The sequence below is a fragment of the Gossypium raimondii genome, chromosome 4, assembly GCF_025698545.1.
Source record: "Gossypium raimondii isolate GPD5lz chromosome 4, ASM2569854v1, whole genome shotgun sequence".
In the NCBI taxonomy this organism is placed as follows: domain Eukaryota; kingdom Viridiplantae; phylum Streptophyta; class Magnoliopsida; order Malvales; family Malvaceae; genus Gossypium; species Gossypium raimondii.
The window spans coordinates 39907873-39934836 of record NC_068568.1 but is presented as its reverse complement, the minus strand read 5'-3'; the positions used below and the strand labels follow the sequence as shown (position 1 = coordinate 39934836).

The 26964-nt window shown below is 31.1% G+C and overlaps 2 protein-coding genes and 1 long non-coding RNA gene across 4 annotated transcripts; all 3 read right to left on the bottom strand.

Moving 5' to 3' along the window:
* Positions 1-2018: 2018 nt before the first annotated feature.
* On the bottom strand, positions 2019-3660 carry LOC105781004 (S-norcoclaurine synthase 1). The gene is made up of 4 exons (XM_012605567.2): positions 3319-3660; positions 2942-3189; positions 2511-2838; positions 2019-2426 (listed from the first exon to the last, which is right to left on the bottom strand). Exons 1-4 carry the CDS (start codon positions 3592-3594, stop codon positions 2163-2165), a joined length of 1116 nt encoding a protein of 371 aa, XP_012461021.2. The 5' UTR covers positions 3595-3660; the 3' UTR covers positions 2019-2162.
* Positions 3661-20398: 16738 nt separating this feature from the next.
* LOC128040574 (uncharacterized) lies at positions 20399-21924 on the bottom strand. The gene is made up of 3 exons (XR_008195311.1): positions 21870-21924; positions 21738-21779; positions 20399-20634 (listed from the first exon to the last, which is right to left on the bottom strand). It is a non-coding gene; the product is annotated as an uncharacterized LOC128040574 (long non-coding RNA).
* Positions 21921-23732, bottom strand: LOC105778809 (protein SRG1). 2 transcript variants are annotated; one of them, XR_001128889.2, is made up of 5 exons: positions 23273-23732; positions 22947-23194; positions 22549-22873; positions 22137-22444; positions 21921-21931 (listed from the first exon to the last, which is right to left on the bottom strand). XR_001128889.2 is itself a non-coding variant. In XM_012602570.2 (4 exons), the coding sequence occupies exons 1-4, from the start codon at positions 23552-23554 to the stop codon at positions 22193-22195; spliced, it is 1107 nt and encodes a 368-aa protein (XP_012458024.1). In that variant the 5' UTR covers positions 23555-23732; the 3' UTR covers positions 21933-22192. The 2 variants fall into 2 exon arrangements, 1 of the variants encoding a protein (XP_012458024.1); XM_012602570.2 differs by lacking the exon at positions 21921-21931 and having other exon boundaries at positions 21933-22444.
* Positions 23733-26964: the final 3232 nt, after the last annotated feature.

The window sequence follows — 26964 nt, the reverse complement described above, 5'->3', positions numbered from 1 at the left end:
AATAGTCACAACTCCTATAGCAATTAAGTGATGTAGATGAATAGTCACAACTCCTATAGCATTTAAGTGATGTAGATGAATAGTCATTTACAACTCCTATATAAAGAGTTGTATATGATGAAGCATTTGTAGAGTGTGAAATTAAAAAGAAAATTTATTAGAAAGGGTGTTTCTCTCTTCCATACAAAATTTATTTCTCTTCTCCATTATATTCTTCATCATTTTATTTGTTTTATTTCTCCAAATATTAATTAATCTTCTACAAATCTAACGCTAAGGAGAAAAGTGGAAGCAAATGAGTCTCAACTGGCCATTGAAATGGGTAATTTGGAGAAAACTCACAAAGAGCCTGAGTCAACTAAGTAGATGCTTGAAAATTTTAATGCAAGTTGTGGCAAACTTGATGAGAGTCTAATGAAAACGACAGACTAAACTATGTTGAGCAAAAGGAAAAGCAGTTGCAGTAAGTCCCGTTGTGTTTGTCAAAGTTTGCTAATGGTTATCATGGTGAATGTTTGACTCGATCTACTGTGATTAAGGTTGAAAAGATGGTACACACTAGACATAAGATTATTTGTCATTACTGTAGAGCACCAGGTCATTTTAGATCAAGAAGATTCAATATGCTTCATGATTTAAGATGGAAGCAAGTGATGTTTGCATCAGTGCCCACTAGAGTCAGCACTACTCCTAGGAGGAAACAAAATCTTATGTGGAAAAAGGATCAAAAGTGCTTGCTTGTTGCTTATCATTCCCTGAAGGCTACAGTTAATCATGTCTGGTACATAGATAGTGGATGTTCTCGTGACATGATTGGTAATGCAAATTGCTTATCTAATTTTGATGAAAACAATGTTGGTTGTGTGATATTTGGATATGGTAAGAAAGGCAAAATTCTTGACAAAAGAATTCTGAATGCTCCTAGTTTACCTAAGTTGAATAATGTATTAGTAAGTTATGTGACTAGGGTATACTTGTCAATTTCACCAAGGACAAGTGTTGTGTCATTTTAATGCAGGGAGATAGTATCATGGAAGGAGCAAGGACCATTGACAACTGCTATATGGTCATTCAACCATCTTGGTGAAATAAAGTTGGGATCACTAAACTAGAATTGTGGCATGAGAAGCTCGAGCACATTCACTATAAGGGCATGACATGTTTGGCTAAATATGAAGTTGTAAGAGAGATGGCTAAGTTAGGAGGAGTAATGTCAGAGGTTTGTGGAGATTATCTAAGAGAAAAGCAATACAGGGAGTCATAAATATATTTACTTATAAATATATTTATGTGTAGGTAGTTGAGATGCATTTACATGTGTATATATAATATAAAATTAAAAAATACCGAGAAACTTGAATCAATACACCAAAGCACACCAGTATTGATACTTACCTATACTAGAACAAATGTGGTAGACCCGTTAGTATAGTGCTATTTATTTTGATATCAACGACTATCATCAGAATCAATTAATACAAGTATTGAACTGAATCACTAACGCAATAAACACTTTGAAATATGATTAGCACATATGAGATTTGAATATGGTATCTCAAAGTTTCTAGAACTTCAATACTAACATTTCCTGAAAAGAGTTCAGGTTAGCAATGCGTTGAACTTTTGGTTTTTTTTACTCAATCAATTACTTGTATAATAGTGGACTGGAAAAGTTACAAATAGAGATCAATTTTCTTTTGCCTTGGATAAATTTAGTATTTTTTCTTAACTTGGTCTCTAAATATGTTTTTCTCTATTAGTCCAAGAACTTGACAACATTCTTTTTTATTTAATTTGATCTTTAAACATGGATTTAGCTAAGGAGTGATAACGTGGTAATTTAATATTATACCACAACATCATTTAAAAATTAAAATTTTTAAATAAAATCTAAATAAAATATTAAAGACAAACTTTTTATTTTTAAATTAAAAAAATTCAAATGATGATATGATAAAATCTCATTATACCTAAAATAAAACATTAAACCTAAAATTCGAAACTAAAAAAATATCGAATTCCAAAACAAACGTTAAGCATATAATAATATACTTAGCACTGATCTTCAAAAATTAAATTAAACTGACAGAAAAATATCGATAACAATCAACATTATTTCATTTTAAATTTAGTAGCATCAATTTAATTGAAGGAAAAAAAAATTAGTGATCACTTGTCGCGCGTAGCTTCGCAAATTGAGTGTGAGCTTTTCCTTCCATTTTCCTGGAAAACTTTTCTCTAACATAGTCAACATACTTGATGTTTCTATACAATTTGGGGCGATTCTGGTCATCTATCATTGTTTCAACTGGACCAATTTCTTGCTCATCATCTGGAAACATGAATGTTGCAATTGATATTCTTGGTTTCTTCTCATTTGTTACGGCTCTATGTTCAATGCTTTTGTACATTCCATTGCTTTGAATCTGAACCCCAAAGAATAAAAAATCAGCATAACTGTGGAGCTTAAAATCAAACTCATATGATACATATATATATATATATATTACCTCAGTGGCATCACCAATGTTGACGATAAGTGAATTTGGGATGGGTTTAACAGGGACCCAAGCTTCATTGTGCTTAATTTGGAGGCCAGTGACATCATCATCTTGCAGCAACAAAGTGAAGCTTGTGCCATCTGAGTGAGGGCTAATCCCAAGAACAAGATCAGGCCTTGAACAAATAGGGTAGTAATTCATTCTTATGCCTTGTTTAAGCTCCCCCCCTTGTAACCTTTTTAACCCATCTCTTTTCAACCCCATTAATACTGAAAAGTTGGCTTGGAGTTCCTCGGCTAGCTTTTGCATTTCTCTCGAGTACTCTTCCAATGCTTCTCTGTCAAAATACAGTCCATGCAATAATCACTACAACTCGAAAATCGAAATTTATAATGCTTTTAAATGATTCAAAAGATAACATAAACTTGGAGGGTACATACTTGAAACCTGGTAAAGAGAGGGGCCAGAACTTGAAGTTCCTATTTTGAGAAGGGAAAGTGAATAAAAAAATCATGTCAGACCAATCAAGCTTTTGGTGCTCAGAGACCACAAAGTTTTGACCATATCCTTCTATTTCATTTTCTGCCTTTGCATATTTCTTTTTCTCTTGGAATGGTAGCTCAAAGAAAGCTGCTACCGCTGCTTTCATCTTCTCCAGGATCTCCTCTTTCACCCCATGATTTATTACCTGCGTTTAATATTACTTCATTACACTCAACCAAAATAATGATTGAGCCGATTTCCAATTTTTCTGATTTGAACTCCAAGTAAAATACATGTTTTTTTTTTTTTGGGGGGGGGGGGATATGGGATTTACCTGGAAAAAGCCCCAGTCCTTGCAAGCAAGGTGTAGTTTCTGGACTTCATCTTCGTCACCTTTGGCTAGAAATGAGAAATCTATGACGGGAATTTCAAGAGAATCAGCCAAATCCTCGGGAATAATTGGCCCGCCCTTATTTTCATGAATGTATCTTTGGGGAACTGATTGAAAATCGCTTCTCACAATCTCCTGAATGCTTGGAACTGGCAAAGATTGACCCCACCCCGATTTACCAACTTCACAAGATCCTCCATTTTCAACTCTCACTTCCATTTTTCCTTTGTAGTTTCTCAGGTACTTCTTTATGAACAACAAATCGACATGAAAAGGTTACTAAGATTTTATGGATCCTTGGCTGCTGTTTGATGGGATACGATGTTTATATAACCTGAAAAGTTGAAGATTATTGGGTTTTTTTTTTATTATTATTTTACAGTCGTCAACGGCGGTTATTCATTGTTGTTTTTTATTAATATAAATATTAATTAAAAAAAACTTGGACACTAACATTTAAAAAAGTTGCTACTTTCTCAAATAAGTTCTTTTTCAGCATATCCGAAAAAAAAATCACCTCGTGCGATATTTTCTTTTATTTTGAATTACTTGCCTTCAAAATTTAAGATGTTTGAGAGTACAAGGTTTGATATATATTCTTTTAATAATTTTATTATAGGTTCTGATTATATCTATTTTTGTTGACATAATACTTACAATTTCCTACAATCAGAGTATTTCATAAAATAATAAATAAAACTTGAATTCGAAATAAAATAAAATAAACCCAATTGATGAATGTTCTAGCCTCAGGTATGACATCAGTCTCGGCCCCAAATTTGATCACAAACTATGGATGTCTTGTTGCTCACTAGTAATCCGTTATAATGATGGAGGATGCCTCAACCACTAATTATTCCTTAATTATAAATTAACCGAGAACTGTATGATGATTAACCCTTACAAAATGAATAACCCCAAAAGACGCTTTCACGATTTAATTCATCGACATCTTTGCAAATTAGAAGAATGTAGCTCTAATTAACGATCTCAGTTGTGTGGAGCTACTTGACTGTACTCCCAATCAAACTACGCCAACTCAAATACTGAATACCCAAGTGAAAAGACTCAAGTACGATTTCGAATCTCACAACTCAAATATCGAGATTTTATCGAGCTTTAGCTAGAAAATAATATAGTTACTCGTAATAAAAAATAAAACAAAGGAATTCAGAATTGAATAAAGCAAAAAGGAAAAATAAAAGGAAAAGAGCAGAATGGAAACAGGGAATGGCACAAGCCAAAAAGAAAGAAAAAAGAAATTTTATTTCTTCTGAAAAAAAAAAAACAAAAGCCAAACTCAGGAAAAAAAGGATGTCTCTGTCTATGCAATTTCTTGTTTTTAAACTAGAAATGATTCCTAGTGTTTTACCCTACATAATTTCTTAATGAAAAAAATTAAATATTTATCTAAACAAAATATAAGGGATAAAATTTAATCTTAATTAAACTTTTAGTAAATAACTTTACAAATAATATTTAAATAAATAATCTTAATTAAACTTTTAATAAAAGTCTTGTACATCAAATTGTTACTCCCATGCCCAAGCCCAAATATTATATGTGACCCCATATTTTCACTTGTTTCACATATTTTAGATTTACACTTAACCCATATAGAAATTAATTGGTAAACAATAAAATTAGTAGAATCGTACTAAAATTTTTATCAAAATAAAGCACATAAATATGTCAATTTGACAAACCTTTAAAATTTCTCTTATTTAATCCATGCTTGTGTAACACCCCTTACCTGTTTTCGTCACCGAAATCAGGTTACAGTATGTTACAGTAAATAACAGAACTAGAACATACAACTTTAAATGTAAAATTCAACTAATCATGAAATAAATCTCATATAACATACAACTCATGCTATACAAACAAATTCAGGCTTAAATTGAGCTTAGGAAAGCTCTAAAATTGGCTCGGAAACAAATCATGACTATTTTGAAACTTTTACAAAAAGAAAGGTAAAAATGCAAAACAGGAGCCACATGACCGTGTGACAGGCTGAGATCGTGTGGTTATGGAGTTACATGGCCGTATGGCTGGGCCATGTAACTAACTGAGACCGTGCGAATCAATTTTCCCTAATTTACAATAAGCATACGGCTGTGTCACCTGCTCGTGTGTGACACACGACTGTGTGCCAACTCGTGTGAAGCAAAAGTAACTTGTTTGAGACATGTCACAAATCAATTCCCAAAATGACCTAAAATACACTTATCAACCAACATGAACTTACCCAAAACTTGTTCATTTTCATGATAAAACATAGCTTTCAAATAGTCATCTAAACATAAAACCAATATGCCACATTTGACACCATCATAAACGATATACATAAGTCATCACAAGTGATAATTTAATTCATGTTCATATCATGGCATACGCAAGATTGTATGCATCTCACTTTCAATGTTTTTACCATTCATATATACAAATAACCAATCACTTTTTCATTAGGTTACCAAATGCATATGCTTATATAACCAAAATTTAACAATGTCAAAACACGAACACATTCATTACATTTCAAGTATTTGACCATCCTATGTACATGCCACATATAACCAAACTCGAAACATTCAAAAGTTTATCGAATCAGAAGATGGAGGTATGTGCTTTACGTTGATCCGATCGACACGTTCCGGATGTCCAAAATCTACAGAAAAGTAGTAACACAGGTAAGTATTATAAATACTTAGTGAGCTCATACAATATAAACAAATAGCTTACCATAATTACTTATCACATGCAATTCAATATGCAAAACTTTTATCCCTACCAAGGCATATTACAACATCATCAAATAGGTAAGGTTTTGAATTAAAACCATATATATAACCTCAAATATTCATAATTCCATCACAAGTCAATTTGTATATCAAATTCATATCATGTTCATCCATTTGCCAACACCAATTTCATAACTTCACATTTTCCATCTTTTATTTCTACCCAATGAAACATCATAAAAGAACTCAGTTTACAGGTGAAAATAATATCAATTACTCGCCCGAGCTAATCTTAAACAATAGTGCCTGGTTACCCGTCTAGGTTAAACCTACACAACAAATAGTCTGGCTAGTGCTTAATATACATTAAAGTTACCAGTCTAGGCTAAACCTTTAAACGACAACAGATTACTAGTACAGGCTAAATATATGTCACATGTGTCTTCGAGTCTGCAACAAACATTGGAGCTCGGTACCATCGGGCATCAACCCGTAACCTCATATACGAGACTTTTACTAAGTTCATTGAGATTTAACCTCAACATTTTCCATTTCGTATCACTCTATTTTCAAATTAAAACAGAATTTGAAGAGATAAACTCAGCTGAGGAAAAATAAAAAAATGTATTGGGCTAAAATATCCGTAAGTCTAGGAAAAATTAATAGTAATGTAAAATATTGATTTAAATAATAGGATAAAACCAGAAAAATATAGATATATATATATATATAATCTAAAAAACATAAATTGGAAATAAAACTGGATCGAAATTGTATACTCGTAGGTAGGCAAAAATTCGATTGGTAGTTGAGGCTTGTTTTCACAGTTTCTTTAAGGTAGATTTGGCTGCTCCTTTGGTGCTAGAGAAATGTTGGTCGACTATCTCCCAAGATACAATAACGATATGAGCACACCAGTAGCACGGCTACAGTGATCAACGAATTGTAGCCTAGCTTTCTTCTATCACTGAAAACATGTTCAAAATATGAAGGGAAAATATGTCGAAACTTTTGCAGAAAAAATGGGAAAATTTAAGTTTTTTTTTTCCTAAAGATTATTCTTTTTCCTTTTAATTCCAAAAATTAAAACAGAATTTGAAGAGATAAAATGCTGCTAATGAAAATTAAAATTATGTATTGGGCTAAAATATCCGCAGGTCTAGGAAAAATTAATAGTAATATAAAATATTAATTTAAATAATAGGATCAAACCAGAACAATATATATATAATCTAAAAAATAGAAATTGGAAATAAAAACTTGATAGAAATTGTATACTCGTAGGTAAGGAAAAATCCGACTGGTAGTTGAGGCCTGTTTTCACAGTTCCTTAAGACAGATTAGACTGCTACTTTGGTGTTGGAGAAATATTGGTCGACTGTCTCCCAGGATACAACAACGAGATGAACACAGTAGTAACACAACTGCAACGATCAACGAACTGTAGCTTAGCTTTCTTCTATCATTGAAAACTGGTTCGAAATATGAAGGGAAAAGTTCTCGAATTTTTTGTAGGAAAATCGGGAAAAATGCAGTTTTCTTTTTCCTAAAGATTATTCTTTTTCCTTTTAATTCCAAAAATTAAAATAGAATTTGAAGAGATAAACTCTGCTGAGGAAAACTAAAATTATGTATTAGGCTAAAATATCCACAGGTCTAGGAAAATTTAATAGTAATGTAAAATATAGATTTCAATCATAGGATCGAACCAGAACAATATATATATATATATATATATATATATATAATCTAAAATAGAAATTGGAAAGAAAAACTGGATCGAAATTGTATAGTCAAAGGTAAGGAAAAATCCGACTGGTAGTTGAGGCCTGTTTTCACAGTTTCTTTAAGACAAATTCGGCTGCTCCTTTGGTGCTGAAGAAATGTTGGTTGACTGTCTCCCAGCATACAACAACAAGATGAGCACAGCAGTATCATGGCTGCAGTGATCAACGAATTGTAGCCTAGCTTTCTTCTATCATAGAAAATTGGTTCGAAATATGAAGAGAAAAGATCTCGAAATTTTTGCAGGAAAAATATGGAAAAATTTAGTTTTCTTTTTCCTAAAGATTATTCTTTTTTTCCTTTTAATTCCAAAAATTAAAACAGAATTTGAAGAGGTAAACTCTGCTGAGGAAAAATAAAATTAAGTATTGAGCTAAAATATCCGCAGGTTTAGGAAAAATTATTAGTAATGTAAAATATTGATTTAAATCATAGGATCGAACCAGAACAATATATATATATATATATATATATATATATAAAATTTGAAAAACAGAAATTAGAAAGAAAAACTGGACCGAAATTGCATACTTGTAGGTAGGGAAAAATCCAACTGGTAGTTGAGGCCTGTTTTTATAGTTTCCTTAAGATTGATTTGACCGCTCCTTTGCTGCTGGAGAAATGTTGATCGACTGTCTCACAGGATACAACAACAAGATTATCACAGCAGTATCAGGGTTGCAGTGATCAACGAAATGTAGCCTAGCTTTCTTCTGTCACAGAAAACAGGTTCGAAATATGTAGGGAAAAGATCTCGAAATTTTTGGAGGAAAAATCAGGAAAAATTCAGTTTTCTTTTTCCTAAAGATTATTACTTTTCCTTTTAATTCCAAAAATTAAAACAGAATTTGAAAAGATAAACTCTGTTGAGGAAAAATAAAATTGTGTATTGGGCTAAAATATCCACAGGTCTAGGAAAAATTAATAGGAGTGTAAAAAATTGATTTAAATCATAGGACCGAACCAGAACAATATAGATATATATATATATAAAATCTAAAAAATAGAATTTGGAAAGAAAAACTGGATCGAAATTGTATACTCGTAGGTAGGCAAAAATCTGACTGGTAGTTGAGGCCTGTTGTGATAATTTCCTTAAGACAGATTCGATCGCTCATTTGTTGCTGGAGAAATGTTGGCCGACTGTCTCCCAAGATACAACAACGAGATAAACACAGCAATATCACGGCTGCAGTGATTAACGAACTGTAGCCTAGCTTTTTTCTATCATTGAAAACTTGTTTAAAATATGAAGGGAAAAGATCTTGAAATTTTTGCTGGAAAAATATGAAAAAATTTAGTTTTCAAAATATGAAAAAATTCAGTTTTCAAAATATGAAAAAATTCAGTTTTCTTTTTCCTAAAGATTATTCTTTTTTCCTTTTAATTCCAAAAATTAAAACAGAATTTGAAGAGATAAACTATGCTTAGAAAATTAAAATTATGTATTGGGCTAAAATAGCCGCAGGTCTAGGAAATATTAATTGTAATGTAAAATATTGATTTAAATCATAGGATCGAACCAAAACAATATATATATAATCTGAAAAAAAAAGAAATTAGAAATAAAAACTAGATCGAAATTATATACTTATAGGTAGGGAAAAATCCGAGTGGTAGTTGAGGCCTATTTTGACAGTTTCCTTAAGACAGATTCGACTGTTCCTTTGGTGTTAGAGAAATGTTGATCGACTGTCTCCCAGGATACAACAATGAGATGAGCACAGCAGTAGCACAGCTGTAGTGATCAATGAACTTTTGTTTGGCTTTCTTCTATAACTGAAATAAAGTTTGAAATATGTACAGAAAAGATCTCGAAATTTTTGCAGGAAAAATTGGGAAAAATCCTGTTTTCTTTTTCCTACAGGTTATTCTTTTTCCTTTTAATTCCAAGAATTAAAAAAGAATTTGAAGAAATAAACTCTGCGGAGGAAAAATAAAATTATGTAGTGGGCTAAAATATCCATATGTTTAGGAAAAATTAATAGTAATGTAAAATATTGATTTAAATCATAGGATCAAACCGAACAATATAGATATCTATGTATAAAAATCTAAAAAACAGAAATTTGAAATAAGAACTAGATCGAAATTGTATACTAGTAGGTAGGAAAAAATCCGACTGGTAGTTGAGGCCTGTTTTCACAGTTTCATTAAGACAAATTCGGCCGCTCCTTTGGTGCTGGAGAAATATTGGGCAACTGTCTCTCAGGATACAACAACGAGATGAGTACAGCAATAGCACGGCTGCAGTGATCAACGAGCTATAGCCTAGCTTTCTTCTATCACTGAAAACATGTTCGAAATATGTAGAGAAAAGATCTCAAAATTTTTGCAAAAAAAATTGAGAAAAATTCAGTTTTCTTTTTCCTACAGATTATTCTTTTTCCTTTTAATTTCAAAAATTAAAACAGAATTTAAAGAGATAAACTCTACCAAGGAAAAATAAAATTATGTATTAACCTAAAATATCTACAGATCTTAAAAAAATTAATAGTAATAGAAAATATTTATTTAAATCATAGGATAGAACCAAAACAATATAGATATATATATAAAATCTGAAAAACAGAAATTAGAAATAAACCTATATTGTTTTTCTAATATAGGATCGAAATTGTAGTCTATTACTTTTCGGTTCATTAGGAAATTTTGGGGGTTTTTTACTAAACTAGGCTAAAAAAAAAATTGTACTGAAATAGGTTGTCAGAAAGATTATTTACGAAAATGGGTTACTTTCTTCATTGGTGCCTATCTCAGAGGCACCAATGAATAAAAAACTATTAAATTTTTTTTGAATAAAATATTATTTTTTATTTTTTAAAAAAAATTAAAAAATATGGGTCAAAATACGGTCAACGGGTCGGGTCGGGTCAGGTCAGGTTGGGTGGCGTCTGTCAGGTAGGCGCCAATGAATGTGCCTCATAGAGAGGCGCCAATGAATGTGCCTCATAGGGAGGCGCCAATGGTGGCCTTCTGCCCACCGCTGCACGGCTGCAAGAGCAGCATGGTATTGTCCCTTCAACACCATAATTTTTAGCCTATAAGTAAATGGTCCCCAATCATGAATGGACGGTAGAGAAAAAAAAAGAGAGAAAGGAGAAGAAGAGAAGAAGAAGAAAAAAAAGGTAACGTATTATTTTAGTAAATAATTTTGTTTATAATTTAAAGAGTTTAATTAAGATATTGTGAATTTTTTATTAATTATTGATTATAAATTATTTATAGTGTTTATAGTTTGGATTAGTATTTTGTATGAATATTCTAATTTTTGTATGAATATTGTAATTTTGTATGAATCTTGTAATTATTTATTTATAGTTTTGGATTAGTATTTTGTATGAATATTGTAATTATTTTATAATTAATTTTGTATTTATAGTTTTGGATTAGTATTTTGTATGAATATTGTATTTTTTGTATGAATATTGTAATTTTGTAATTTTGTATGAATATTTTAATATTGTAATTTTTGTATGAATATTGTAATTATTTTATAATTAATTTGTTAGTAATTTAGGATTATGTTATAAATATTTGTGTTTGTAATTATTTAAAATTTAATTTGTTAGTAATTTAGGATTAAGCTATAAATTGTTGTGCTTAGTTTAGTATTTGGTGAGTTTAACATATAAGTTTATAAAAAATTAAAATCATTTTATTAAAAGTTTAATTATAACTGACTTTTTAATCATATAGTTGTTGTTAACTCATTTAATTTTTATATAATGTAACTTTTATATAATTTAATTTGATTTGATTTTGTATTTATTTAACAGATTTATTGATTTTTGAAACAAATTAAATGAATTCATTTTTTAATTATGGATTTGCAGAAATGGGTTCTCGATTAATAATAATAATCACATATCAAGTACTATTAATGAGATGGTAATAAAATTTTTATTTGATACTCATGTTATTTGTTGAATTAAATTATATTGTATTAACTATTTTGCTAATTTAATAATGTCAGGGTCCGTGCCGCGTATTGAGGGGCCGTGTTAATAGTGTAGGGTTTCAGCCAGATGAACGCCTAATATCATACTTAGAGTTAGCCGGGTTTGGATTAGCGGCATTGATCCGGACTTTTGATCTGCGATACGACTTGATTTTCGCTTTAGTCTAGCGATGGCATCTTGAGACCCACACATTTCATTTGCCGTGCGGAGAGTGTACCGTCACTCTAGAGGATGTTGCAGTACAGCTCGGGCTTCCCATAGACGGGAATACGGTCACGGGCGTAAGTTTAATCTCTAGGCCGGTTACCCTTTGCTGAATTACTTGGACGCTCGCCAAGTGAAGAGAAATTTACCAGTTTGAGATTTTCATGGCTAAAGGCCAATTTTGAGCATTTGCCAAGTACTGCTAATGAATGGGAGGTGATGCAGGCCGTTCGAGCTTACATTGTGCACCTTATAGAGGGTGTACTCATGCCGGATGCAAACGGCAGTAAGGTCCTGATACGGAATCTCGGATCTAGACACAAGAGAAATACAAATTAGAAATAAAACGAGAATAAATAAAATTAGTTAAAATAATAATAAATAAATAAATAATAAAAAAGATAGATTTGCCCTATGGAACCCTTGGTTAACTTGTAACCAAAAATGCCAATGATTGAGCGGCTCCCTACGAAACCCCTAGAAGAATAACCTCTAGAAACACCAATGAACGGGAAAGAAATTTGAATATTTGCAACTCCGAAATACCCTCGAAAGTAACAAACTCCAAACTAAATAGCAAGAGAAGAATCACTCTACTCCCAAAAAAATTTGCCTCACACAAATTTGAAAGAAAACAAATACTCTTCTTTTTTATTCTCCCCTCAATGTGTAGAAAACAAGCCTATTTATAGGCAAATTACAAGAGTAATTGAATCCTAATAAAAACTCTTTAAAGAGTAATTGAATCCTAATAAAACTCTTTAAAATTATCTAAGAAAATAAATAAATAATAACCTAACCAATAAAATTACTTAACTCATAAATGATGTGTCCCAACCAATGAGAATTAAGTAAATAATAATAATAATAATATACATAAAAGATTAATTCACTAATTTATGGGCTTTCACTATTCCAAGATTGGTCCAGTGAATTGCATTCTCGTATTTGTCAATGTCACGAACAGGATGAATTAAATTTGTAGCAACAAAGTCTTGGATAAAAGCATTCATCTTTAATTTTAATTGTCGTGCCTTGCTTCGAGTAATTGGACCACTAGGAAAAACAACCCCTTGAGTGTCACCTCCTTGGCTCGTATCATTCTCCCCTCTTCAAGAAGATTCGTCCTCGAATCTGAACCTGCATCAAATTCAAAAGGAGAAAGATCAGAAACATTGAAAGTAGCACTAACACTATACTCACCAGGAAGATCAATGCGATAAGCATTGTCATTTATTTTCTCGAGTACTTGGAATGGTCCATCTCCTCGTGCATCAAGTTTATTCTTTCTCTTAGAAGGAAATCGTTCCTTCCTCATATACACCCATACCCAATCTCCAGGTTCAAACAAGACTTGCTTTCGCCCTTTATTAGCTCGATGTGCATTGGACTCATTCTTTTTCTCAACCCCCTTGAGTGTCACCTCCTTGGCTCGTATCAGGTCCACTTGATGTACTTACCCCTACTATCCAATTTGTATAACACTCGTTCATACAGTTGGGGGTCCGCAGTTTTAGCCATGTTGTATCGCGAACTTTGTCGGACGACAGATCCTTTTGCGGTTGACATAGGCGGATGCCTCATACTGCTGCAGTCGTGGGCACTTTACTGGATGTCATTCTTGGCATCCATTAGTCATCAATCATATATATTTCCACTCATTAATAGGTGATGAATTTTGACTCGTTACAATAATTAGTTGACTTTTTTTATATTATATTATTCTAACAATTTGTTTTCGTAGATGGAGTACTAATCCGGGTATCTAGAGGTCATACACGGTTCCAATATACCGTCTAATGATTGAGAATCATGCTAGAGAGGGGGTAAGTTTTTCGAATATAAACTTAATTTTTTTATTTTATCTTACTCGACCCGCGTTAATATAACAGTGTTATTAACTGTGCAGTTCATTTGGATGTCGTATTCTGTTCCAAAAATTATGGCAGTTATCCCCTCATCTGCCCACGTCCACTCAAACCTATGGTGCATTAGCGCACCCATTATCAATTTTAACGTAGTGGAGTGGTATCATGGCAATCGAGTACTCCGGCAGTTCGGTTGCATACAGTATATCCCGACACTGCCAGTACAATTTGGGGAGATCCATGGGATGAACAAGAGAGGGAGGTATGGAGATAATTGGGGAGAAGTGCACGAAGAATATAGTACAATGTGGAACAACCGGTTCGGGAAGGTACCTCAGATGGATCGTGCTTCGGATTTGTAGCCCTTGTTAGAGTACATACAGTGGTACTGTGAGATAGGGAAACCATTTCTATTTGGTGGGCGGTCGATGGTAGTCCCTCCGCATACGACAGGAATTACACAACCCCTTCCAGATCTGTATCATGCACCAGAGCCAGAGCCAGAGCCAGTCCCAGCGGCGGAACTACATTCTAGGGATAGTTCTTATCATCCAGAATTAGGGGCGATGACTATTTCGCGGGCTCGTATCCACCTCAGTACTCTGCTCCTTCCGGCTCGTATCCGTTGTCGTAATCCTCTTCTCCCGGATCAAGTTCATCGATGGCATTTGAAACATATGATTTTTCATCTATGTTTCACACACCCCAACATACGGTTGAGGAAAACGTTGATGACCGTAATCGCTCGCAACGTGAGCGTCAAGCTCCACAAAAATATACCCCTAGAACCATACCATCAAACCATCAATTCTAGGGGTTTTTGTAATAAACAACCTCATATTTATGTAATAAATTTTGTTGGCATTTTATTTATCAGATGGAGATAATTTTTTTGAGTTTTCAATTTAAATAGTCAACTGTGTATTTATATAATGACTTTTTGCCTTCTATGTAAATAAAATTTTTATGGTTTTTTTTTATTTTGCAATTTCAAATTGCTCCATAACTGAACAAATTGTAGACAAATTTGTTATTCAAACCATCAATTTATGTAATGAAGTACATATAAATTTCTACCCGATTGAGACGATTGTCCAACATGGTAGTTTCGGAGCGGGCATTTACTCCGATTATGACCGGCTAATCTGCATATGCCACACAGCTTCCCGTCAGATTTCTCCCTAATGACCATTTCATTATGGATTCTGGATGATTGCGGACGACCTTCTAGGTTCCTACGCAACCTTTTGTCTGGGACAAACTCGAAGGTCGTCGGAGGTACCTCCCAAGTAGATACGTCAGGAAGCACGGAGAACTCGTTTTCCCATACTCGGCTGCCCATGCCGCATCGGGGTCTATCCGAGACATGTATGCCCCAAGATTATTATGTATCACAATACGACGAATCTAGTTTTCGACAGAAGACTCGTTAACGTTTTCATCCTCATTCACACTTTCGTCGTCAATATCATCTGGGACCTCGTCCACATCGGGATCACTCTCACTATTCACTTCGTAATCAACAAGATCACTACTATAGTATACATCATCACCAACCACATCAGTCTCTGTTGCAGCATTAAGATCAATATCGATCCCGTGTATAGTTGATTGACTATCAACATACGATACCGAAACCACCATACACGGCGCTTGAACTCCATCTTCTTCACCTAATGGAGTGGGATCTTCAGTGGCCTCCACACTGGCTAACTCAGCAAATAACTGAATCGGTGCATTTTTGTTACTCTGAGTCCCACAATAAAGAGCGACCATTATCTCTACATCTTCATCATCTACAAGTTCTATTTCGGTAAATTTTATTGGATCTGTTAAAACTAGAAACTTGTAGAAAACTTTTGATATCCTTCTCCCGCAACGTCTATAAATTTTTTCACTAATTTTTTCCTTCATATCATCAAACGAGATATTTCTATTAAATCTCATTGCTACTTGTTTGCGACATTCAAATATACATCCCACGGTTGTTGTCAAAATTTCTCCATCGAAATAAACGCATACAAAAAACTGATTCTCCATCTTCAATACTAGATCTGTTAAAAAGAATTTCAAATTTCTTAAAACAGTTTCGAAATGTAAAAAAATTACATAAAATTTTTAATGAAAAATTTTTCATTCAGAAGCTAACAAAATTAATAACCTAACAAAATAACTTTCAAATAATAAAATTACTAACAAGACTCTACATTCTATTTAAAAAGAAATAAACCAAAATGCCTTATCCTTCTTCTTCTTTTCCTTTCTTTTTTTCTTCTGCCTTCCTTCTTATTTCTTCTGTTTCTTTGGTAAAAATTATGTCTGTGTTAGGGGTATATATAGGGAAAAATCAGACCATTTGCGTCTCTCAACATGACACCACTAATGGCGCCTCTCAGATAGGCACCACCATTGGCGACTCTGAGATAGGCGTCACTACTATGTATTATACGGGTCATATACTGACCCGGGAAAAAATTTAATTATATTTTATATAAAAAATTAATATAAAATAATAGGCGCCATTAAAAAAATTTAATAGTTTTTTATTCATTGGCGCCTCTAAGATAGGCATCAATGCAAAAAATAACCTATTTTCGTAAATAATTTTTCTGACAACCTATTTCAGTACAAAAAGCCTAGTTTAGTAAAAAAACCCAAATTTTGGATAATGTACCAGGTTTGAGGTAGACAATTAATTTATTAGTTATGTTGAATATAAAAACTAAAGATCTATTGAACATTGGAATTTACTGATATAATATTTTATTTTCTTGGTTTTTCAAACATGCATTTGATTATATAGAAAGTCGTGAAGTTCGCTGTTTGTTTGTCTGGATTACTGGTTTAATGATGGATTGCCAGCCATCAATCTTGACTTTCTTTTTTCTTCCATTGGGAAAACAATGTAAATTGATTTTCAACTAGAATTTTCCTTATTTTGACAATGCAAGGCTTAATTAGGGTTCACTGAATTGGTCAGTATTCAGCATTCCTTGATCTAGTTTTGTTCTAATTGGTCTATTTTGGCGCATGACATGTGCAGATCATCGATATGCATTGATTCTAGAATTATAGGTGTTCATGCTGACCCAAAAATAATGATAATAATTAACATTATTTTAGTTCGTTTCTTGTGTGATACGATACTTCAAAGCTTATTATTATTATTATTATTATTATTATTATTATTATTAACGGTGGACCTAGACAGATGATAGAGAATAACATGATATGAAATTAAATTTATCTAAGGATGGACATTACAAATTGAGGTTACAGGCATTGAAACTTTGTTTGTGTTTTAAAAGGATTTTAGTTGATTTTTGTGTAAAGAAAAATTTTTGATCAAAGGCAACTCCGTCAATGGAGTAACAATGGCAACTTCTATAGACTACAAGAGCAAGAATATAGACAGAGTGCTTAGGGTTCAATAAAAAAAATATGTAATTTGTTATTTTAATTATTTCTTAGGTTTAAAAGATTTGGTAGAAGTTTTAACTCAATTGGCATAAGTATTGTTGTTAATGCACGAGGATATGATTCGAGTGCACTGAAGCGCATTATCCCCTATTTATGGGTTGGGGAGGGGCTATTGACAGTTATAGGTATAATGTCAAAAAGAGCAGATATGATCGGAACCTATAATGAGATTGTTCATTGGTAAAAATATTTCAATCATTGGTATGCCAACATTTTTTTCCTAAATAGTTTAAATAAATTAAATATTAATATTTAACATTATGGTAATTAGATATCAAAATAATTTAAATACATTATACATTAACTATGGTTAACATTGTTTATGTTTGTTATCATGTATATTTTATTTTATGATTTGGTGTATATATAATTTAACATTCATGGAAGTTAATACTTTTTACATTATATGTTTTTAAAACTAATGAAATATTTAAAATTATAATATTGTTAGAACATTTGTTAAGTTTTATTTAGACCTTATAATCAATATAATTTACTTTTGTTTGCCTTAGGTTACATTTTAGCCACTTATGTTTGAAATGTTACGTTTTAGTCACTTACGTTCTCGTGTTGTAACATTTTAGTCACTGAGTCATTAATTGTCGACAATGGTGTAACGGTAAGTTGATGTGGCATGTTAAATCATCATTTCAAACGAAAATTTTAGGTTAAATTCTACAATTGGTCCCTATATTTTTCATTTTCAACAATTTAAAATTTTTCTTTTATGTTCTTCTAACTCTCTTTTTTCCATTCTCTTATGCTTCCCCCTCTATTTTCCTCCATTCTTAATTTCTTTTAACATGGTTTTTCTATGCTTTCCATTTGTAACTATTCCACAAGCTCGCCTCACTCGAAAAAATTATATTGTTCAAAAAAATAAAACATAGAAAAACTACGTTGAAAGAAATGGAGAAGGGAGGAAAACAAAGGGAGAAGCATAAGAGAATGGAAAAGAAAGAAAGTTAAAAAAACATAAAAGAAAAAATTAAATTGCTCCAAACGAAAAAATATGGGGACCGATTGTATAAATTAACCTAGAATTTTGTTTGAAATGATGATTTAACGTACACATCGCTTCTTCGTTACATCGTTAATGAAACTAACGGCTCAATGACTAAAATGTTACAACGTGATAACATAAGTGACTAAAACGTAACATTTCAAACATAAGTTACTAAAATGTAACCTGAGCCAAACAAAAGTGACTATTTTGGTAGTTTACCCTTATAATATACGTTGTAATTTGTTGTTTATTTAATTATTATTTAAATAATAAAATTTTATAAATCACATAAATAACACGTGCATTGCCGAGAAAGATACATATGAGCTTCTCTTACATTTTATTTACAATCATTATTAAATTACATAAATAATTGATAATGTAAGTATAATAAAATTGTATTTTCTCAATGCCTTACCCCAATTTGTTTTTGAATAACCATCTACTCAATCCAAATTTCCTTCTTCGGTATGGTTTTATTGATGAAATTGATTGAATGTGTGATAGTAGAAGGACTGAATGTTTACAAGTGAAATGATTATTTAGGGACTTTAATTATATATAAATGTTTGGTTGATTGAGAAATTGTGTGTTAAGGTATTGGAATGAAATTTAATTGTATGGTTTGATCCATAATGCTATGAAAATATGATGATTTAGAATGGTATATGTATGTTAGGTAAGTTTGAATTGAGCAAGTAGTTTTGATAAGTTTTGGTGCTAAAATTTTGGACATGTTGCATTGGTAATTAGCATTATTTGATTTGAGTAATGATAAATGAATGTTTAGGAATGCCTTTAAATTGGTTTTGTGCATGTTTAGATGTGCATATATGCACTAAGTAAGCTTAAGGTTAACTTAAGGTTTGGCTTGGCATGAAATAGGTAGCAAATGGACAAATTTCATAAAAAAAAGGGGGTCCTTGTCTCGATGTGAAATAACCCTCGTCGCAACTTCGATAGACAATTTGTGATCTCCTGACGTTAAGTGGTCTGATGTCATGACGTGACTCAATGTTTTGGTGACATCACGACGTAGAGAATGTCATGTCATAACATGGAACCTAAACTTTCAAAACCTTTTATGATCCTAATTCATGCTCGAGTCTACAAAATAGCTTTCAAAAGCTCAAGGCTTATACTTAATTGTGTATTATAATATTTAGGTGTTTATGACATGATTGAATATTTGAGTGATTCATTTATAATGTACTTGATTTGAAATTTTAGAAATGTTATAAAAAGGTCCCTATTTGATATTGGGTTGACTTTAAAGCATTCATATGCTCATATAAGACAAAAAAAATTGTTCATGTTTATTGATTGATTGCATGATTAATAAAGTGAAATGATATTTTTACTATAAATTTGTCAATAGTTGTTCCGACAACTAATATGGCACTCTGTTGCTCAAACTCGACAATCGAGTCGGGTAAGGGGTGTTACAGCTATGCAAAGCCTTGCACCCATAAAGCTTTCACTGGTGAGATTTCATATATGTAATATCAGAATACAGATTTAATAATGATTTATATCTTGGTGGGTTTTCCCTGTGGATTCTAACTTCACTAGTTACCTTTGTGGACTCTTATTCATCTATTTCCTTGAGAGGAAATCCTTGCGGATTCTTACTTGCAAACTTGTGAAAGATAACCCATAGATAATTTGTATAGCTCACTTTGCACTAATAATTACAGATAATCAAATAAGACCGATCTTGGCGAATAGTCCTTGTTGCATACTACTATTTGCAGCTTGTCCTAACAGACTTATATTTGTATTACAATCCTCATGGATTCATGTTTTAGAGCCAAGTATTTGGATTCATGCTTTACAAAACACACCAGCGGATTCATAAGGAAGACCCCATTATGGATTAATAAAGAAAGTTTACTCATCTCAATCAAGTAACAGATCTGGCAGTCCGTCTCGTCCTACCTCTATTTCACAATAATAGATAATCCATTCTTGGTGGTATTCTTTATGAAATAGAGTCCTCTATACTGATATTTCATATCAAATCAAATCAAAACAATTCATAGTACCATCATATACTCCCCATAACATTCAATCATTCAATTAACACACACACACACATATTTATAAGCAATTAAATCTATATTGTATCATAAAAGTACAAACTGTAGTCTCGCATCCCTTGTCCTCGGCTCATGTTTTTCCTCTCCCTCTCATTGGCTCGGCATTGTCTTTAGCTATGAATAATAATTAAACAATTACACAACATAAAATTTTATCCATTTCACATTCAATTACAAAGCCAAGCATATTTTGTAAATTATTCATTTTAGTCCCTAAAATCGAGACAAGCATAACTTTTAATCTAGAGTTTCGAATTAAAATATGATTTCACATATATTCATTAGGGATGCTCTACTTTATGCTCTTATCAAAATTTTATAAAAGTTTTGCATTTTATTCAATTTGACCCTAAGGTACGAAACTAACAATTAAGATTTACAATTTTGTCCTTTTCATAAACTAAGCTTAATTTCTATTAATTTCACACCAATTTTATCCATTTCTCAACAAAAAACTTTCAAAAACTTTAACAACTTTACAAATTGATACACGAGCTAACTAAATTAAACTAAATTGATACACAAACCTTTTTTCTTTTTCTTTTCTAACTTAGACTTCTCTTTTCTTTTCTTTTTTTCTTTTCTTTTCTAACTCAGGCGGCCCTTCCACTAGTGTCTTATACATATAATTAACCTTTGTTAATCAAAATTAATTAAAGTAAATATGTTTTATTATAAAATTTTATCTTTAGTTAAAACCAACTAAGTATCATCGTTTAATATTATTATTATTCTCTATTATTGGTCTATTTACTAATTTAGACCTTTGTTTAATTGACATATAAGTCCTCAAGTTTTTGTTAATTAAAAAGTCTATAGCGTTAACCTTTTACAAATTAGTCCTTGAGCCTTGATTAACTTTTTTGACTAAATTATTAAACTGAATATCAATATATTTTTATAATTTATATTTATAGACATGAGATTTCAAACCGTATTTTCCGACACCATTAAAGTTCAGATCATTACAAAAACAAATAAACATCATCAATAACCAAACTCCAATGAACAAAATGATAAAATAACATCACAAGTTAGAAAGAACAAGTAAAGAGACCGTACACCAATTTTTAGAATTAGTTTGAAAATCAAAACTTAATTTCAATTATTTCCTCAGCTTAGCAAATGAAACATTACGCTGACTTATATTTTATTTGTAATGTTAAAATGTTCATAAATAAGAATTTAATCAAATATAGAAAAACTTTTAATTATACCTGAAATCCTTCTGCTCCAAAAATACTTCCATTGTTCCAATTCTACGTTTGGTGGTTGTAGATAATATTTGCGAAATGTTAGTATGTTAAACTTTTTAATAAATATAAATTAAAAATTTATATCCCCAATACCTGTATTTTAATATAATTTTCTCATTCACAATGACAAAAGAAAAGACAAGTGGGGAATGAACCTGCAAAACAATAATGGTGAAATTTTTGATGCCAAACTTTTCAAAATGCTTGTAAATTTACATATTTTATTTTAAAGTTTATGAAAGTTACTAGGATTACTAAAACAAAATACAATGTTTCCTATTTTTGCAAACTATTAATTCTTGTAAATTATAAAACCTTAATAATTAAATCTACCCTAAAAAATTGAAATTGTTAAATTACCTCAAATACAATATACATATATGAGCAGTTACTCTGAGGTGCAGTAGTGGCGTCACTCAGGTTTGTATCTTCACTAGATCAGTGTGAGCTTTGCCGTCCATTTTGCGAGCCAAAACTTGCCTGATATAGTCAATATACTTAATCTTCTTATACATTGGAGGACGATGGGGATCATCCACCATTGAATCAAGTGGGCCGATTTCCAGTTCATCATCTACATATGCGAATGCCGCCGCTGAAATCCTTGCTTTCTTCTCGTTTGTAATAGCTCGGTGTTCTATGCTTTTGTACACTCCATTGCTCATAATCTGATTAACCAACAACCAGAACAATTATGAAGTGTTCTTTTTCTGAAGTTTCATCCAAAATTATCATAATTATTAGAACATGAACACATTTATCCATTGCCTACCTCGATAGCATCACCGATGTTGACCACAAGAGCATTAGGAATTGGTTTAACAGGGATCCACTCTCCCTTGTGCTTAATTTGGAGGCCAATGATATCATCATCTTGCAGAAGCACAGTTAGTGAGCCTCCATCAGAATGAGGGCTAACACCAACCACAAGTTCAGGACTTGAACATGGCGGATAATAGTTCATTCTCATTAGTTGTTTCAGCTCCCCTTGATACCTTTTCAATCCATCTCTTTCCATCCCCATCAGTATGGATAAGTTTGCATTGATTTCCTCAGCTACCTTTTGTACTTCTATCGAGTACTCTTCCACTGCCTCTCTGTGATACGATAATGAGAATAAAATATCTTGTGGAAATTAAGTATCATGGGTTGGCTAGAAGGATTACATACTTGAAACCAGGTAAATTGAGTGGCCAAAAGTTTAAATTCCTCTGTTCAAGAGGAAGAGTCTTTAATGCAACGAGGTCACACCAATCAAGCTTTTGTTCCTCTGAAACTACATAGGCTTGTCCGTATCCTTCAAGATCATTTGCACCCATTGCAAACTTCTTTTTCTCCATTAATGGCAACTCAAAGAAAGCCGCCATTGCTGCCTTCATCTTCTGCAGGATCTTCACTTGCACACCATGATTCCTTATCTGTAAAACTCAAATGATGAAAAATCCAGGTTTTGATTCAAGTCTGTATAGTATTGCAAAGTTCCCTTGTTTATTTACCTGAAAGAATCCCCATTCCTTGCAAGCAAGATCTAGTTTCCTTGTTTCATGTTCATCACCTTTGGCTAACAATGAGAAATCTATGATTGGGATTTGAAGTGAGGCTTGAAGGCTCTCAGAAGAAATGGAGGATGGCCTGTCCTTGATTTCTTGAATGTATCTTTCAGGGACTGACAGATACCCATTCCTCACTATTTCTTGAACACTTTGGACTGGCAAAGATTTGCCCCATCCCAGTCCTTTATCTTCTTTAATACATCCATTTTCAACCTTTAGGTCCATTTTTTTTAGTTGCTGAAGGTTGGTTCCTAAAGTCAGGTTTTATAGGCCAAAATTTGTTGGATGAGATTTGCTTCTGTTGATGAGTTCAAACTTCAAAGCTATCCGAATCCGGGTTTTGTGTTTCTTTTAGATTCGTTTCCGGCAAATTTTGGAGCTTTCCATCTTGTTTGACTTGATAGTTTATGAATTGAAGATTGCAAATGGATGATTTTATTATTATGGTTTTGTCGTTGATTAGCAAGATGGTAAATCCAGTCAAATCCAACCATTGCTTTTCTTTAAGGTTTAACTTTTAATATTTAAATAAATACATATGATTTTTTTATTTATAATTTGTATAATTAATTTTTTAAAAATTATAAGCCTAAACTCTAAATCTTTCTTTCTCAAAATTTACAACTAGAGTACAATCAAAGCATAAAGATAAATACATATCTCAATAACCAATTAGTGTAGAGTCGAATTAAAACAAAGAATCAAACTAGTACAGCTTTAACTAAAGACTAGAACCATCCAGATTATGAACTAATTAATTAAACTAAAATTCACACATGACAACAGTTCATGATAGAACTTGAACACCCACGCATTTTAGTTACACATGGTAATACTCAATACTCAAGGCCTTTGACTTTACTAACTTTATCAAGACCTCATTTGCAAAAAAAAAACTAAATTATAATAAAAATTATTTATAAATCATAAACACTAAAACTAATTTATAATAATAAATTTATTTATAAATAATAAATTCCAAACTTTAAAATATTAAATATTAGACCTAAATATATCTATAACCTTAAACTTGCATTAAGAAAAAGTTATAATCCATTACATACAAATGATAAAAAAAATTGATAATGTTTAGTTTTGTCAGGAAGTTAGATGGACACTTACGGACTGTCCCTCAATCTTTTCCTTTGGAAGTAAGTTTTTTACAATAATAATAATAAATAATAATTTATTATCCAAATAATATAAGTCAACTTTTATTTAGTAATATATTATATGTTCGATTATATTTGTTTTATATATATATAATACTTAGAATTACCCATAACTCCTCATCAATCCATAAATAGGAGAATAATGTGTTTCAATGCACTCAAATTCATATCCTCTTACATTGGCAACAGTACTCATATCAATCGAACTAAGACTCAATCAACATTTATTCATATAATTTAAACAATGAAAAAAAATAGTTTTCCAATGGTTTAAATCAACACCAGCTGTACCAATTTGGGCATCGGGAAACTATTTTTTATATTTAAAAAATAAACAATTTTTAATTTTAATTTTGAAAAATAAAATTATGAAAACTAAAATCTGTTTAAAAATAAAAATATTTTTAAAAGAACTAAAATTATATATCAAAGTACATAATTTTTTAAAATATATATATTTTAAAATAAAAGTACACAAGATTTTTTAGAATTTTTATGTTTTCTGAAATATGGAAAAATAGTTAAAAATTTATGTACTTCTAAAAGGTATGAATCAAATTGACAACAAAAATTGTAAATGTTGAGAGTTAAAAAAGTTTAAAATTTTAAAAATTCGGTCGACTCATATTAGGCTAAAAAATCGGTTGAACTAGCTGTTGAATTGATTTTTTATAATTTTTATAAATTTTAAATTTTTATAATTTACTTATTTTGAATTGGTCAAGCCAGTTGTTTTGGAACCAATTAGTTAAACTAGTTCGAAATCGATTCATTTGCTAGTTCAATCAATTTTTTAACTCAATCCAATACTCCGATTGATTTCTAATTCAACTAGTCTGATCTGGTTTAGATAATATTAAATTTTAGAATTTTTTATATTTTTTATATTTTTAAATTTTTTATTCTTTTTATTTTTCATAACTTTTATATTTAAAATTATAATTATAATTATTATATTTTTTAAATATGAAAAACTAGTTTCTCAATGCCACTATTGAAGCCTATTTGGGCCCTTGGGAAACTAATTTTTTAATTGTTCATAACATATCATCCGAGTAAATAAAATAGTCTATTATTTAGATAATAAATTGTGTTTTTAATTTTTTATTTTTTTTTGTAAAAAGCTTTGGAAGCCTAGGCACCATCAAGATCTGTTTCGCTTATTATACTATGTTTGGTAGGAACATTATTTTTGTACATATTTTAGTATATAGATTAGCAATAAATTAATTTAATTGGTAATATTTAGTCATTTTATGATTTATTTTTAACAGAAAGTGAAAAAGTATCGCTTATTTTTACGGGAGTTACTACACATCTTTCTAATTTCAAATTTAAATTTGTATCGACTATTATTTATTTTGTGTATAACTCTGAAATACATATGTAATAAATAAGTTTTTCTTCGTGTTATTGCCCTAATAACCAAACAAGGCAAGAGTTTTACTTTCAAATTTGATTGAAACATAAGACAACTTTTTTATTATTAAATTTATGATTTACGAGTCAATTGGGCATTAACTCGATTTTGAAAATTACAAAACTATTCTTTCGTAATTAAAATAAGTTATATTATTTAAGGGTACTTTAGTCTATTTATTTTAACAAAACTAATAAAAATATTCATATCATGAGATTTAAACCCATAACAATTAAATTAGTAAAACCTTAAGTTTATCACTCAACCAAAGTTTCACTTTGATATTTATTATACGTTTTTATTTTAATATGTACAATTTATTTCCTTCAGTTGTATATCTATACTTACTATTATTTAAGTCGCTTACTGAGTTGTTGCCACAAGTCAACCGGGAACCAACTCGATTAGAAAATTTACGAAAATATTATTTTGTAATTAAAATATGTTATACTATTTGAAGCCACTTCAGTCTTTTTATTTTAAGAAAAAACCACTAAAAATATGCATATTGTGATATTTCAGCCCACACCAAGTCTTCAATTGGATTAATAAAATCTTACATTTACCACTCAACAAAAACTTCATTTTAATATTTTTATATGTTTTATTTTAATATGCACAATTTATTGTTGGAACATTTTCAAATATTTATAGTGCTCCAATAACTATAATTGAATGGGTGTAATTAATCAAAAGTTATATTATTTAATTTTTGAAAAGAATTATAACTATTTAAATAATATTATTTGAATAGTTATAATATTAAATGAATAATTATGTGTTTATTTTAAAGACATTTTTATTGAGAAAGACACCTATTGATGAAAGATGTCTCTATGAAGAGACATGAAAATTCCTATAAATAGGAATGAGATTTCATTTGGAAAACACACCAACAAATTCTAATATTCTTTCTTTCTTTCCTTCATTTTCTAATATTATTAGATTATTTTATAAAGTATTACTGCAGAAATCTTTTATAGAAATTGAGCTTCTTGTCATACATTGCTCAGTGTGTAGTGGGCTATTCTCGTCAGTGCAAA